This window comes from Colossoma macropomum, unplaced genomic scaffold, assembly GCF_904425465.1.
Source record: "Colossoma macropomum unplaced genomic scaffold, Colossoma_macropomum, whole genome shotgun sequence".
Classification (NCBI taxonomy): Eukaryota; Metazoa; Chordata; class Actinopteri; order Characiformes; family Serrasalmidae; genus Colossoma; species Colossoma macropomum.
This window is the reverse complement of record NW_023494809.1, coordinates 22,329,269-22,345,561: the sequence shown is the minus strand read 5'-3', so window position 1 is coordinate 22,345,561 and position 16,293 is coordinate 22,329,269. Positions and strand designations below refer to the sequence as shown.

The following is a 16,293-nucleotide window of genomic DNA, read 5'->3' as shown; positions in this document are numbered from 1 at the left end:
CGGAGCAAAGATAACGAAATGAGTATTGGACTTTGAGATGGCAAAAGGCCAAAATAATATAGTACATAATAGCATTCATAGACATGTAGAGAATAGCAATAACCAAGTACCATCTACACTGATCATTATGGCTAAATAACTCCAGCCTGCTTTAGGAAAAGAGGGTGTTTGGAGAATGCGGGCATCGATCCCGCTACCTCTCGCATGCTAAGCGAGCGCTCTACCATTTGAGCTAATTCCCCTGTAGCTACTACTGAAAGCAAGTCCAAACCACAATTCTAATTTCTGCTTTCTCCTCAAAAATGGACATATAGACATATAGACAGGGAGTATTGTTAAATAACATTTTGGCTGAAACATATTTATATGTATATCTTTCAGTTAAAATATTGTAGATAGATAGATCAATAGATGTTATTAATATCTGACATTTATTATTAATAACTGATTTATCTGACATATAACATTTTGTAGTAAAGTGTAGTAGTAAAGTGATGACCTGATGTGTTTGTCTTCTTTTTAACTAGTTTAACATGGAACCAAGTGATTTTGCATCTGTTGTGTCCTAATTATGTTTACTTTACCATGGATGCTGGTCCTCAGCTGTTGATCTAACGTACATCTATGGAGCAAAAATAATGAAAGTAGCCTTTTGCAATGGCAAAAGTCATAATACACTTATAAACTATGTCAGTGGAATAACAAGATGAGTGCCTGAATTTGCTATCTCTTACATTCTCTAAGCCTAATCTCAACTAACACCTCAAAAAAGGATGCACACTCAATAAGACAGCCCTTGTGCTACATCTTAAACATATAACTAAGTAGCCTTCAACATCGATCATGACTTTATATCGATCCTTACAGCCTGCTTTAGGAAAAGAGGGTGTTTGGAGAATGCGGGCATCGATCCCGCTACCTCTCGCATGCTAAGCGAGCGCTCTACCATTTGAGCTAATTCCCCGATACACAGTTCTTCCCTAACCCTAACCCTAACCCTAACCCTAACCCTAACCCTAACCCTAACCCTAACCCTAACCCTAACCCTAACCCTAACCCTAACCCTAACCCTAACCTCGATTTCGGCTTTTTAATTCATTCCAGGGACTGCGTGTTTCGTAAGGCAGTCCTTGTACTACGTATTTAGACGCATACAATGAGGTCGTGAAAGGTGCGATAAGAAGCAGTCTTAAATATTTTAACAACAGTATTTCAGCTGCAGTATTAATCTCTTTTAAATGGCCATCTTAACAAGGTCCACATTAGGCTTCCAGCTGACTGGAATTAACGCAAACGTTAGCTAACTTTACCGAGGTAGCGTTAACTGTTAAAACGACAATCTGAGATGTTTGGCTTCTTCTTAAGACGTACTTAGCTTAGCAGACATGCCAGCTAAACCGAGTAATTTGCGCATGATTTGTCCCAACAGAAGTCTAAAGCCTCACGATGTTGGCTACTTTTGTCAGGTAGGTTATATTTGGGCTGTGTTTGGTAAAGCCAACGTTAGCTAGCTAAGCTGACTTTGTCAGCGTTTATTTGTGAACTGACGGCAGCAATAACTTGCTTTCTCGCTGTTTAGTTGTGCTAACATTAGCTAGTTAGATTCTTCATAACCAAGAAACTGTAACACACGTTGTTCATTAATAGTAAAATCGGAAATATATAACGTTATTTGACTTTCAGTACTGGTAAGATGCAGCGAGAGCACTATACTGCATTTACATAACGATAAAATGTCGCCTCGTTTTCAGGGCCCTTCGATAGCTCAGTTGGTAGAGCGGAGGACTGTAGCGGCTAATGCTGAAATCCTTAGGTCGCTGGTTCGAATCCGGCTCGAAGGAGTCAAACGTTTTTCTTTCGCTATTATTGGCGCATTTCATATCCGTCACATCAGATCCATTTTGCGTGTTTAAATGCAACTGTAAGCCACATTTATAGCATCATAATGCTATTTGCAAATAGATGCTTGTACTGTCCCACTTATTCTCTAACAAAGGACTAACCAAAGACTATTTATACTGTATTTCCAATAACAGCACAAAACTAGAATGGGGTTATTAGTCAAGCTTCAATAGACTTTTCAAAATGCATAAATGCATTAAAATCAAATAATGTAAACTTGTCTGAAATTCCTCACTTATTTGAAAACTAGTATCTTTTATTCCTTTATATATTGAACATGTCACATTAGTATCATCATCATCATCATCATTACATTATCAGGTCTCATTATATATGCAGAAAAATCATGTATGCACAAAATTGACGAACAGTCAGCTATTTATCAGTTATTTACAGACAGCATTGGTTGAAAAAAGTCTAAGACACATACATGTAAGGCTTTTCTGTGTACATTACATTCTTTTGTTAATTGTTCAGAGATACACTGAAACAGATATTGAACTATTAAACTAAGAAGTATATTAGAAACTGCTGTCTATCATGTGTCAGTTATAATGTTGTTTTTCTCAGGTGTACGTTCGGTGTCCATCCCCGATCAACTGGGTCTTCTCACTTGCGTTGGTTGGCTGATGCATAACGGGAGTGTCACCATCTGCAAAAAAGATACATGTAAGTGAGGACAGGAGTCATCAGCCAAATGATAAACGCCCCTCTCACCCCCCCATGCATTGTTACATTACAGAATCGTCACTAATTTCACTTCTTGCAGTAAATAAAAAAGTGTTTTGTTTACAGATTCAGGCAAAATACTTTAAAAAAGTAGTCATGGCTGAATACTGAATACACTGTCTTAAATGTATTCAGTAATTTTATATATGTACATATATATTATGTAACACACTGTTCCTCACTGTTACTGGTTGGCATTTTTCTTCATTTAAGTCTTCTGTTAATATGTTTCATGAAAAATTCACTGAAATTAAAATCATTGAAATTTTGTCCCAAAAAATTTCTACCATTTTTTCCTCTCTCATTGCCTGTTTCTGTCCACTCCTGCTCCCACAATCCCCATGAGTCCAGTATGACGCTGATGCTAAGCTTATCACTCGATAACATGTCCACTACTGAGGAGATTGTTAGTTGTTACTGACTTCAGAAGAGGTCAGTAATGCTGATATTAATAACTGACTCACCACATTGATTTATGAGTGTACTCAGGCTTTAGCAGAGCTCAGTAGCACTGAGATTAATAACTGATCACATTGATTTATGAGTGTACTCAGGCTTAAGTAGAGCTCAGTAACACTGATTAATAACTGATCACATTGATTTGTCAGTCTACTCAGGCTTTAGGAGGAACTGTTGTTTGTAACGAAGCTGTTAATTGAGGTCAGGCATGTTTGCTACTTTCCATGCACTGATTTTAAAATAGTTTATTTTTTTTATTTATTTTTGTTTAGTGGGTAAGTTTTCTAAACATATTCTCCTAGAATGTAGAAAGTAACTGTATTCTGAATACTAACATTCCAGAATGTAACTTGGACTGAATACAGATACGTAATTTCTGTATTCTGAATACCCAATACTTGTATTCCATTACATCCCAACTCTGTTTGTTCATTCCAAGGACGTCGCTGTTGGTCTTTCCCAGCAGCCTGTAATTTTTTTTCCTCATGGAATGAACGCTATGTCCCCCTGTTTGAAGGGCAGCCCACTGTTTGCTGGCTTTCCCCGCAATGGGCGAGGTTATTTGATGCTGTCTGCCCAGAAAAAAAGTTCTCTGAGCCTAAAGCCATGGCACTTGCTGTTCAGAGAGTTTTCAGAGCAAGTCACAATGTAAACTGTCCTCTGTGGTGTTTTCCTAGTCGATATTTTTAGGACAAGCATCACGTTAGCTTGCGTCTGCCGGACCTGGATCCACAAATACAGTGTTTGATAGGAAGAGCTGTGGGCAAACATGACATGAAAACAACTTATAAAGGCTAGCGTTTCATGTCTCCTCTGTCTCGCATGATATTTTTCAAAGGGTTGAAACAAACAGATTGTTTCTTATTAGCGTGTGATAACTAAAAATAACTGGTATGCAAACTCACTTTGAGAAATGACTCAGAGGCAGTAATTATCAGTTTTTGCGAGGGACTTCAGCAGACATGAAAAACCTCCTACAGCTAACTGGCACAAAAACAATGGCTTATATCCAAACATCTGGCTCAGACGCATCTAGCCTATTTATTGTCACTAACGGGGTGTCTGATTGTGTTTAGAAAAACATGTATTTTAAGCTCTGCGCTGTGAGCACCAATATCAAAGCCTGCTCCACATAAAACACTTTCTTCAGAAGACAATTTGTGCTCTAATAAAGTAAGGATAAACCAATTATGGATTATGCAATTTTTAGCCATTGGTGAAACTTTATTGAATGTGTTTCCCTTAGCCTGAGTTGACCTGTGTGCTCAACAATATCCAAATTCTTGTCAGATGCAAAATAGGGCCAATACTAAAAAGGAATAATCCTGCTTTGTATTAAATATGTCTATTTAAGATGTTTATCAAATAATAAAAGACATTGTACTGGTCTAAATATATTGGATATTCTTTTGTCTTATGTCTATGTTCAGTCAATCAACTTTTAGAGGTGGGCAATATGATAATATTTATTGTTATAGTGACAAACTATATCACATTACATCACAGTATGCTTTTTTGAGTATATTTCAGATATCAGTACTTAAAGCATTCTGGGCTAAATCTAGCATTTAATGACAGCTGTGGGGTTATGTAGTATTCTGTAGTGCAGCATTGCCTCCCTCAGCCCCATCGGTTTTGTCAAAATTCACAATTTCGTATCCTTTTTGTGCTCACATTCATCAATAGTCTCTCACTGCACACCCAGCATGTACTGCGAAAATATATCACACAACCAATAGGAAGCCATCCAACTGCAGTGAAGAAATCGTGACTGCTAGGTAATAGATACAGTTGTGGTATTTTGATTCCTAGCAGTAATGTTAGCTTTCTGGTTTATATGTCCATTAGCCAGATAGCAGGGAAAGTAGTATTTCAAAAGTACCTCCCACATTCAAGATTCATCATCAGAAGGGGGGTTTCCTACTTTTTAATATGGAAAAGCCCACTTCAGAGACCATTGTGGCTGAGCTGTGTTTACTATAGACATAGCAATGTTTACATTTTTCATTTTGGCTAGAGTGCCCCTTGGTAAAACACTGACCACTGTGTGTTTTACAAAAAGTGAGCATAATTAGGCCTGTTTAATTAGATTTAGTGTAGAATACACTTAAAAAGATGGTTCTTCAAGGGTTCTTTAGTAAAGATAATGATTCTATATAGGACCGAGAACACTCAAAGAACGCTTTGCATGATTAAACGGTTCATTTAATCTGAAAGCGTTCTTCAGATTGATGGAGATTGTGTATACGGGTTCTATGTAGCACCAAAAGGGTTCCTCTAATGTTGCAAGCTTAACATCGTAACAATAGCCAGATAGCTAACATTACTGCTTTCATTATGCAAAGGGTTCTCTGAGTGGTTACAGTTTTATATAGAACCATTTTCTTTACTAAAGAGCCATATTTTTAAGAGCGTATATGAAACATTGAATACAAATTATTGTATTTATAGTTTTCGATGGTGTATTGTGATGTTATCATTTTTCTATATCATCTGACTCTAACACCTTTGTGCGATCACTATTAGAGTTGGCACCGATCTAATACCCTGTAGAGGTATCAAGCTGATACCAGCAGCAAATGCCGGATCATATATTGGAAAAAATAATGAATCTTATCGAGTTATGTAGCAAATCTAGCCTGAAATATCATTAAATTGTTTACAACGCAATGTAATGTAAATCACAATGTAGCCACATGCAGCCCAGCATTAAAATAAGAATGAGTAGCTAGATAAATATTATACTAAAGAGCCATTTGAATTCTTTGCATGGTTGAATGCTTGTTCTTAAAGATGGGGAAAAACTGTTGATGTGGTTCTTTGAAGAATCCTTTAAAATAGTTTTATATGACACCTAAAAAAATCAAATATTGTTACAAGTCAAAGAACTTTTGATAACTCTATTATTGAAACCTGCTCCATAACATTAGCTAAATAACATAACCATGCCATAAACATGTCATGGCAGATGACATATACTGACATGAGTTGTCTTGACAGATTCGGTTCAGTAATACAACAGTGTCTTGTTACTATTACCTGTAATTGTCATGATACAAGCTTCTGTCAGATACTAATTGTTGCTAAGTATTCATAATACTGTTACAATACTGGACATTTCTCATCTCTCATGACACCTCATAAACAGCACATGGCATTTGCTGTGATTTATTTATGGTATGGTTATGTCAATGTTATGTAGCAGGGTTCCAGTGAAGTGTTTCCAATTTTTTTTGTACTATATAGTACAGGAGTTTTGAGCATGGGCTAATTTTAAAGCTCAGTACTTTTTACAGTAAAACAAATTGGCTTGGTATTGATTGGTATTGACTCTCACGGATCAGTATCGGCAAAGTAAAGAGTGGTAATATGCCTTCTTTTATCGCTGCAAATTCCGTGGGATTATCAGCTATGTCTGTGTGTGCCCACGTATGCTCACCCCTCTCCACGTCGGTGCGGATCTGCTCCTCTAGGTCCTCAGGAGACACATAACACTCGGGGTCTTCCTCTCCAGGGGTGCGTGGCTTACATTTCCCACAGCAGCAGTTGAAGCAGCAGCACAGGCAGCAGCAGAAATAGCAGCCTGTCAGTAAGCCGCAGATGGCAAATAGACCCTGTAAGTAAGCATGCATACAGACATGCACAAGATTTGATTAAAACAGGAAAAATTAAGGGGGCTTGAAAACACACTCGGCACATACAGCAATTAGTGTGAATCCACTGACTTTAATACAGATGTAAAAACGTGTCTTTTTCTGCCGTTTAGTCTGCTCCACTAATAATGTGTTGTCTCAGTGAAGTTGTTGCATTTATTAGATATGTAAAAAACATGATAAGTCATTTTTTATTGTTACTCTGATTATACAAAACAATAATAAGCATTTACTGATCAGAATTGCACTCTAATGAGCTTCCACATTTGCAAAAAATCATACTGCAGCAGGAAATGAAGCAAGCCTTGTGCATCTTTTGTACAGTGATAGAAAACATGGCAGCACACAGAAAACTCCAATTCTACATGCTGATATGTTTCACTATGGTCAACATGGACAAGCACATGCTATAAACTCCTCTGGCAGCAGAGTTTAGGAGGCCAGAATGGATTGGCAGTGTGACACTCGATTTGACAGGGTTTGTCTTGTCAACTTGATCTAACAAAGCTGAAGGTTTGCTGAAAAATGTGTTTAATTTTTGTGTGCGAACTGCCATTCTGAGCAAGCAAACATATAAACAGTTGTAAACCATACACTTTACAGCGCAGCTGTCTAAGTGTTGGCCCTGTTGTGGTCAGAAATCTAAGAGAGCATAACTGTCCTCACTCTGTCTGAGTGGGTGGGATGGCCTTCCCTATGACATTGTCCCAGAAATCTCACCTTGGCCCACCAACTGGAGAGCATGAAGTATGTGTTCACATTCTCCTCTCCGAACTGCTGCGACACGTACAGGCCCAAAGAGCCATACTTGTCGTAAATGTTCCTCTTCGTGACGTCAGAGAGAACCGCATGTGCATTGTTAAGCTCCTTAAATTTTTCAGCAGCTTCAGGGTTCTCTGGGTTCTTGTCAGGGTGATATTTCAGAGCAAGTTTCCTGCAAGAATGGAAACAGGCCTTTTATCATTTCTTCAGATTTCCAAAAAACAAATGTCTGCATTTCGGGAAAATCCCTTAATGATAGAGTGTAGATCAGAGTACATGATCAGTATCTTATTTTATTTTTCTAGACCACTCCAGCTCAATTGATGTCAGCATTCATGTTGGTAGATGGATGCAGGTGAATATTTACATAGGATACAACTTAAATAGTCCTGAGATTTCAAAAAATTGCATGTGAATGTTCTGGATGATATTGCACCACCTGAGAAGATGACAGAATAACAGCACTATTTACACGTTACTAAGGTAACTGCATACTACAATTAATCAATAAAGTGTCCATGCTATGCAGCTCAGAACCACTCAGTGTGCAGAAGGTCAGTACCACCTTGGCTGTAGTTTGACTCCTAGCAAAGCTTAATGACCATAGGTAAGAATGACCTCATGTAGCGCTCTTTGGGACGGCACAGATGTGCTGTTTTCAGTGTAGCTTGAAGCCTGTGAGGAAGTTCTGAAGCCACTGAGCAGTGTTGAAACGTTCACTAACACTGCAAGATAGTTAAATTCAATAATATTCAGTGTAGAAATCTAAATATAACTTTTTAACATGACTTTTCATCGAGAGGCACATTTCACTTTTGATCACCTGTACCCCCTAATTTTTCAGAAAGTTCATCCATTTCCATTTCTAATTTTCAGAATTCTAGGGATAGCTACAAATCCATGGGAAAATCCAGTCATTTTCAATGTGTCTTTGCACTGTATTATTCCCAAACCATTTCAAGCTCAAGGTACTCAACTTTGGTGTATCAATTTAGGCATTTATTAGGTTAATAGGTTTAATTAGGCTTTTATGCGGCCAGTGAGGTAAATGTCTAAGCGTTGGCCCTGTTATCATCAGGAGATTGTGAGTTCAAGCCCCAGCGATGCCACAGCCATCTGTATAATCAGAGAGCATAATTAGCCTCTTCCTGAGTGGGGATGATGTCCTCCTTTTCCCCTATCACTGCGCATATTGCTGGCCATTGTTAGCTGAAGTAACAGAATTTGCACTTAGTGTTCTCCACCAAGTGTATTGAGCTGTCCAATGACGTGTTAGGAACAGATTGAAAAGGTGTGGTTGCGCTGCACATGTCTCGGAGGAAGCACGTGCTATCCTTCAACCTCCCAAACGGGCAGCATCTTGTCAATGGGGTATACTTAGCTAGCGGGTGGGAGTTGGCTAGGACTAAACAGGTGAAAAATGGGGTTAAAATACTTGTGATAGATCATCTGAGAGGGGCTATTCCTATAAAATAAATTTAAAGAATGACCATAAGTCTATGGAAAAACCCCCTGCAATAGTTTTGGATGAACATAGAATGCACCTATGGGGTATTTACGCTGTTAAGTAGGAGAGGACGAGAGGGAAAACTAGCACCATTTCCCTCTCAGACACAGATTTGTCAGCATATGTTGGGGTTAATAATGTGCTGTGTCCTACGGGAGGAGCTCGGCAACATTTGGGTCTCAGGCAGATGTTCCTCTGCTGTGGATCAGATGGCCTTATTTACACCTGACTTTTACCTGCCAACTGACTGTGTGCGGAACGCAGCCCCTGTTAGCAGCTCTGGCAGCGTGTCAGCGCATGAGGTTGAGGAGAACATCATCAAGTGCTGTTATTTTCTCTATTAGAATTCTCACTTGCTATTTTTACATCAAGTGAGCTCTCAATGAGTCTACAGTGTCAGTATCTTCACCTTATATTATTCCCACACCATTTCGAACTCAATTTAGGTCAACTTCCAGATGTACTAATTTGGTCAGAGTAGTTTTTAGCAGCCAGTGTGGAAATATTGAGTGTGTAGTGTTGTAAAAAGCTACATTATTCTAGAAAATATGAAATGTAAATTCCCGCTAATCGCAAACAAAGATAATTGGCCAAGACATGTTTGGGGTCTGAAGCTCACTTCTTTAGTTTTGTACTGGAGTTATAAAGCTAATATAATACAATTTTAGGTCACATATTGTAGACTTCCATTACTTGTTGGCTATATTAAGCCATTAAGTATAAGTTACAGCCATTAAGTACAAGTTACTCATTTTCAAGAGATATTTCTGAGGAGAGTAGATATGACATAATCCGCTTGCATATGCAATAGGAAAGTGAAAGGAAAACAGGTGGAAAGACAGAAGTTTCCAAAACTGGAGTTCAAATAATTATGGAAAGCTGCAGAGAAAATGCCCTGTGATGCACTGTTGACCTGTCCAGGGTGTTTCCTGCCTTCTGCTCAATAACCACTGAGATAGGCTCCAGTACCCCCTGCGAGCCAGAAGGAAAAATGGCTTAGATAACGTGTGTGTGTGTGTGTGTGTGTGTGTGTGTGTGTATACAGAAAAAATGGGATTCCTAACAACCATGCAAGACCTTCTACACCACTAAAACTGTGATAAACAGTACTCTAGGCTTTTATATTTAAAATAGAGGAGAAAATCAAGCTCCTCTTTTGCATCAGATCTGAAAACATCCACTGGTATTTCTGTCCATGCTTCTACTGTGAGAAGGCAACTTAATGCTGTGGGTCTGAAAGGATGTGTAGCTGTCAAGAAGCTCTTACTGAGAAAAGGAAACAGACAAAAAAGAAGAACATTTGCAAACAAAGAAGCTACTGGTGTTTTCAGGTCTGTCCACCCCAGAGCCCAGACCTCAACATCACTGAATGTGTTTGGGATTACTTGGATTGTGAGAGATTGAAAATGAAACCAACTTCCAAGACAGAACTTTGGAGGTGTGGAAAAATGTCCCTGCAGATATTTTGAGTCTCAATGATGTTCATCTGCTTGTAGCTCCAATGCAAAACCAGAGGTGGTGGACAATCTTTTACATTTGTAAGGAAAAAACTGTACATTTCATTTCTGGTGAACCATTCTGTTTAATACTCAGTATAGACACCCAAAAAAGTATTATGGCTTATGACAGGTAAAGACGTTCATCTGAGATGGACCATTGTTACTTTGCCCTAGAATGAAACTCTACAAAACCTTTTGCTTAAAAGTCATAAAATAAACATAGCCGTCTTTATGTAATGTATTTTTCGCAGCGCTACACTCAAAATTGTCATTTCTCATGAACATTTTATAATGCTCCAAGCACGCACGCTCATTAATTTTTGATTAAGCCAATGGCCTCTGAAACAGTTGCTATGATTACATATTCATTAACTGCAAACAAGCACTGTTAAAATGCTTACCATTTAAATGGCTCTTAAAGGCAGCGTGAATTAGCGCACATAAGTACCATAATTGTTGGAGCATCACTACAGGTTTGAAGTGAACTCATGTTATGGATTTGGCCCACTTGTTGCTTCAGTGTTTTAGTGCTCTTGATATTTTTAGATGAAGCAGGCTCTCTGAGTACAGGGAGGCAAGACAAAGCGAAATAGCTCGCTCTGCAAACCTCCATATTCTCTATAGCTGCTTGATAGTGTCAAATAAGCTTAGTTTTTGAATGATATTAGGTAGGTAGGTAAGTAGTAAAGGAAAGGCTGAAAGGAGAGATTGGTTTATCACTTTTCTAGGCTTCTCTGCTTTAACATTTTGCTCTCTGTAGTAGCCGTTCAGTCAGAAAGTGGGTCTGCAGTCACATCATCAAAGCCACTACACTGTTAATCAAGGTTACTTTGTTTCCACAGCACTAGCCAAGCAATAGTGCAGCATTAGTCATACATAAATATGTATGCAAATATGCACAGTGTCCTGTAATATATAACTAAAATAAGGTATGCCATCTGTTTAGCATGAATATTTTAATCTTTTGTCATATTATATTCATACAGCTGCTTAGTTACCAAAGGCTTTGATTATAAAAGAGGGTTTCGCAATGTTGCGCTCTTTACCTACTTCTGACATTTTTGCAGTATATTTCTTTCTATCACTCTGTAATCTGCTTTTGGTTACATCATCATCATCATCATCATCATCATCATGAGAAAGGGCAAGTTTCTAAACGAACCCTAAGTGGGCTTGACAAAGCCAACCATTTCAAAAGTTAAAGCCGTTGCAGAATTGATTGCTTTTGATAACCGGGTTTATATAGTAATTCCAGGTAGTTGCTAATGTGTTTCCAGTTAGTTGCTATGGTATCCCAGGTGGTTGCTATATGGCATAAATGAGTGGATATATAGTCAATAAACTTAAAAACATGACTATAAGACTCTTTGCACTACAGTCATGTGCAAAAGCACCCTTGATCAAATGACGTTTGAAATGATGTTTTGTTGATTTTCGAAGTTCACATCTTCTACAGAGAACACCCTTCTGCACATTGTCATGCACAATTACTGTTTATTTACTGAAAATAACATATTGGGGATAAAAATTTGTTGTGGCAATTTTATATATTTTTTATTTTGTTTTCTAATTTGTTAAACACAACAAATAAATAGAAACTGTGCATCAAAATGTCAAATTTGAAATGATAATTTCAAACAAATGTCATATTGTTCCCTGTACAGAACATGTTAACTTATTTTCACATAGAAAATCCACAAAACCTTTGCATATGACTGTATATAACAAAATAAACTGCATTCGGGGACATTCAAGCGATGACTTCTTCTGAGTAAACTGACCTGTACGACTTCTTGATGTCATCGTGGGTGCAGTTCTTGTCAAGGCCGAGTACCTGGTACAGAGCCTCACCTGACGTGGACAGGGCTCGTTGCCTTTGTTCAGTCATGTTCCTTGACCATTACCTTAACAGCAAACATGACATTAATGGAATATTCAGTGACAAATCAAATTCACCCAATTCCTTTCCCCCTTACTTCAAATAGTGCATGTTCCAAGTACTGGAAGTCCTGTTTGGTTGACCTCTATTATATTAGCCTTGTAAATCCAAAGAAGCAGATTTGTCCTGGCCATTAGACAACATTTGGGGTAAGAGGGGAAACTGAGTGAATTTGATCATCCAGTGAACAATTCCTAACAAACTATCTGAATTACGAGAGGTTTCAATCAGAACAGTCTAAAGCACAGTTCAGTTCCTTTAGGTCTCTTGACAGCAGCTACTGGTTTGTTAACTCCAATATATACATCATTTCTTACTCTATGCCACCTAAAATGTAACAAATATCTCAAAACAGACTCACTAAAGATGATTCTGTCTAGTTGGGTAGTAGTTTACATATAGAATAACACTGTTTTGACGCAAATACCAAGAAACCTTTGTGTTTTTACGTATCCTCTGTCTGAATAATTCCATCACTGTTAGTGAGCCTGTATTGAATATTTTATAATCTACAAAATTATACAACCCTGATGTCTCCCTGTGCCAAAAAGTATGTGGAACAACAAAAAAGTGAATAACAAAAAAGAAGGCTGATCAGAAACAGCAGTAATCCCACAGAAAGCCATTAGCTCTCTTACCTGTTAAAGTCAACTTCAGACTCTGTGAAGGCCGGTTCTGTCCGACGCTAGGCAGACAGGTCAATGGAGTCCGGTTGCTCCTCTATAGGTGAGTAGATTACTGGGGAAATGAATTATACATGGAGCTAGTCATGAGCTCAGGTAACTTTAGGCCTATCTAACATGGTTGCCAACAGGCTTGATTGGGTTTCAGTGTGTATGATCATTGAACTATAGGAGAACCCAGCTAAAAAAAAGTGATAGAAACCATTAAAAGTTTGTGTTGGGTCCTGGTGGTGTCCAGTAGTCAGTAATGGTACTTTGTTTTTTCCTGATGGCCTGGTATCACAGTATAAAGGATTCTAATGGTTTAACAGGGATTTGGGAGTGATTCCAGATGCATCTATTGGTTTCCTAATGGGATCTTAAGGTGTTCTACAGGAAATAAAGATCTCTAATGGTAACTATTAAAAGCCAATTCCCTTTGAAAAGCACAACCATCAGGTTTTAGTCCTAATGGCTCTAATGGTCTTTTTTCAGCAGGGCAGACTGTGATGTACGGCTGACCGCTGTATGTAGATCACTTTCTGACCCACCGTACAATGAATTATATCCTGTTTTCTTTTATATACTTAACATTATACCAGTTATTAGTGTTTTGTACCCATCTTCAAAGTGTAACAGTGTCTGTCGAGGAGTGTAATAGATGCATACAACAGCACCATCTTGTGGTGTCTTAGAGTACAGCATTTCTCTGTACTATGTAGTATTTATTTTGTCTGTTGGAAAGCAGTTTTAAAATGACCTAATCATTTTAAACACTTATCATTTTAAACAAATCTGTGGTGACTATATTGTTGCATTACTCATTACCAAATCTACTTATTTGTCACGAAGCTGATGTGAACGTGATATATTCACAGACAGATCTTTACTGAATATTATGATGCGAGCTATGCCAAAAATACAATACTAAACCGCCAATATACACTAAAATATGCAGTACTTTGCAAAGTCAGAGACCACCATTTATTTATTTAATTTCCAGTCAAAACTGCCATTACGTACAAGTTATTAGCACCAAAAAAAAAAGTGAACACATAACTTTAACAGAAGCCTCAACAACTAAATATAGTAACATTTCCTTTATTTAATGTGTCCACTCTTACAGTTTTATTACAGCTTCCTTTGCTTTCACTTTTTCAGGGATGTTTTTCCACACCTCCAAAGTTCAGTCTTAGAAGTTGGTTGCATTTTCTGCTCCTCACAATCCAAATAATCCCATTAACATAAACATTTAATAATGTTGATGTCTGGACTGGGGTCTGGGGTTGTCCATCCGTTGTTCTGAGGGCACCAGCAGCTTCTTTGTTTGATGTACACATCCTTTTAGACTCATAGTGTTGAGTTGTCTTCTCACAGAGGAAGGATGGACAGAAACATCTGTGGATTTTTTCAGATCTGAAGCAAGAGTGGAGCTTGTTTTAATTTTGGAAACTCCTACTTTTTTCTTTTATATTCCTCTGACTTTCTCCTTCTCTATGCAAGTGGGTTATCTTACATAGAATCCCCTCAGAAATAGTTCCTGAAAAATAACTTCTACTAAATTGGCATTTTGAATGAAACTTGAATGAAGGATGGTCTCTGATGTTTGCGCAGTACTGTGTGTACCAAATATGCATCTATGTACCTTTAACTTTTCCTGTGTTAAACCAAGTGAACCTGATAACCTACAGGGTCTATTTGTCGTCTGAGGCTTGCTGACAGGCTACTACCTCAATTCCTGTACATTAAGTACACTCAAATATAATTATATTAATGAGGAATGTTTGATTTTTTTTGTTTTCAGGACATCTATATCTACAAAATCAGTGCGTTCAAAGGAAACTGCCAGTGTGCAACATACCTGTCAACCACAATGAACTGAATAGGTCTGTAGATTTTATTCAGTGCATGTAGACTGTGGGTTCCACACTGGGAGTTTTCTTATAAAAGTGCTGGATATGCATTTAGATTTATATACATGAGAAATATGTGAAGTGACAATTGAACTCTAAAGGCCCAAATTAGGGCCTGTAGCATATTATGCAGCATATTTCATGTTGCATTCTTATTACATGAATTCATTACTCACTAGAAACTAAATTTAGTGTGATATTTTAAACAGAACATGTTTTGATTGCGCGAAAATTATTGTTGTAACTTTTATATAGTCATGTCTGAAATGAACAACCAACAACTAACAGAATCCATTATTGATTGTTTGATTAAATGTAACTTTTTATACTTTTACTTACAATCAAATTTGGATTTTCTATTAATATGTTAAAAAAAAGTCGCATGTGGCCAATATGATAATATGTGAAGTGATATAATATAACCATATGAGTTTGATTGATTTGAAAATTGGAAAAAATGCTCTGAGACCAAACCTCATATATCAAAAATGGTAATTTTACAAGAGAATTAAAAAGAATTAATGCAGACTAATGTAAAATGTTTAATTACAAATGGTTTTGGACCATTTATGTTGGTCCACTCATCATTAAATTCAAACAATGTAAAGAGAGGCAAATAAAAATAGACCTTACAGAAATAGGTGTAATACTTTCTGTATTTACCCTGTATTACCACTAGGTGTCACCTGAAGACACTTATTAATCTAGCCAGCCTGGTGAAAAACCTCCTTTCCATTGTTTAATTCATTTCTCCTTTTCTTCAGCCCACTCATGGCCTTTGTGTGACAAATAACAATACTATGACACAAATACCTTTTACCACTTGCACACAGCTGTAAAATGCCTCGCAAACTGAAATGGAAATATAGAAAAAAGAAGCAACACAGACAGAGGGCCATGTATTTCCTCTCACTGCATACCATTTCTTCCCTCTAAAAATGATTTAATTGTGTTAAAGGACCTCTTTTATTCAACTTTTCTGCTCACATTCAACACAAGTGCCTCTCTTTCAGCCACTACTCATTTCAAGTTGGAAACGTCCAACAGGAAGGGGTGCGCAGCTGTCTTATTCAAATGGTAGGCCATCCGCACATTTAGGGTAATGTCTTTTAAATGAGAGTGCTGGCTAAGCCAAAGTAGCACACAGTAACATCTTTAAGAAGGGAATAACATGGGGATTAAACATTGCTTCTTATATAAGAGCATTTGATGACCCCCACAAGCTTTTCCCCCAGTGGATGTGGCGAAAGGAAGTGAATAGAGGCTGA

The 16,293-nt window shown here is 37.7% G+C and overlaps 1 protein-coding gene and 3 non-coding genes across 4 annotated transcripts; 1 reads left to right on the top strand and 3 right to left on the bottom strand.

The window, feature by feature from the left end:
• Nucleotides 1–169: 169 nt before the first annotated feature.
• On the bottom strand, nucleotides 170–242 carry trnaa-agc. The gene has a single exon. It is a non-coding gene; the product is annotated as a tRNA-Ala (tRNA).
• A 649-nt stretch (nucleotides 243–891) lies between these two features.
• Nucleotides 892–964, bottom strand: trnaa-agc. Its single transcript has one exon. It is a non-coding gene; the product is annotated as a tRNA-Ala (tRNA).
• A 790-nt stretch (nucleotides 965–1,754) lies between these two features.
• Nucleotides 1,755–1,841, top strand: trnay-gua. The gene is given in 2 exon segments: nucleotides 1,755–1,791; nucleotides 1,806–1,841. It is a non-coding gene; the product is annotated as a tRNA-Tyr (tRNA).
• Nucleotides 1,842–2,461: 620 nt separating this feature from the next.
• On the bottom strand, nucleotides 2,462–13,170 carry dnajc5b (DnaJ (Hsp40) homolog, subfamily C, member 5 beta). Its single transcript, XM_036558058.1, has 5 exons — nucleotides 13,089–13,170; nucleotides 12,293–12,415; nucleotides 7,464–7,677; nucleotides 6,530–6,704; nucleotides 2,462–2,554 (listed from the first exon to the last, which is right to left on the bottom strand). Exons 2-5 carry the CDS (start codon nucleotides 12,397–12,399, stop codon nucleotides 2,469–2,471), a joined length of 582 nt encoding a protein of 193 aa, XP_036413951.1. The 5' UTR covers nucleotides 12,400–12,415; nucleotides 13,089–13,170; the 3' UTR covers nucleotides 2,462–2,468.
• Between the last annotated feature and the right edge of the window lie 3,123 nt (nucleotides 13,171–16,293).

Coding starts and splice junctions, on each gene's coding strand:
- dnajc5b (XM_036558058.1), bottom strand. CDS start 12,399: ATGACTGAACAAAGGCAACGAGCCCTGTCCACGTCAGGTGAGGCTCTG. Junction 7,678..12,292: donor GACATCAAGAAGTCGTACAG/GTCAGTTTACTC, acceptor CCATTCTTGCAG/GAAACTTGCTCTGAAATATC. Junction 2,555..6,529: donor CCGCACCGACGTGGAGAGGG/GTGAGCATACGT, acceptor TCTTTTTTGCAG/ATGGTGACACTCCCGTTATG.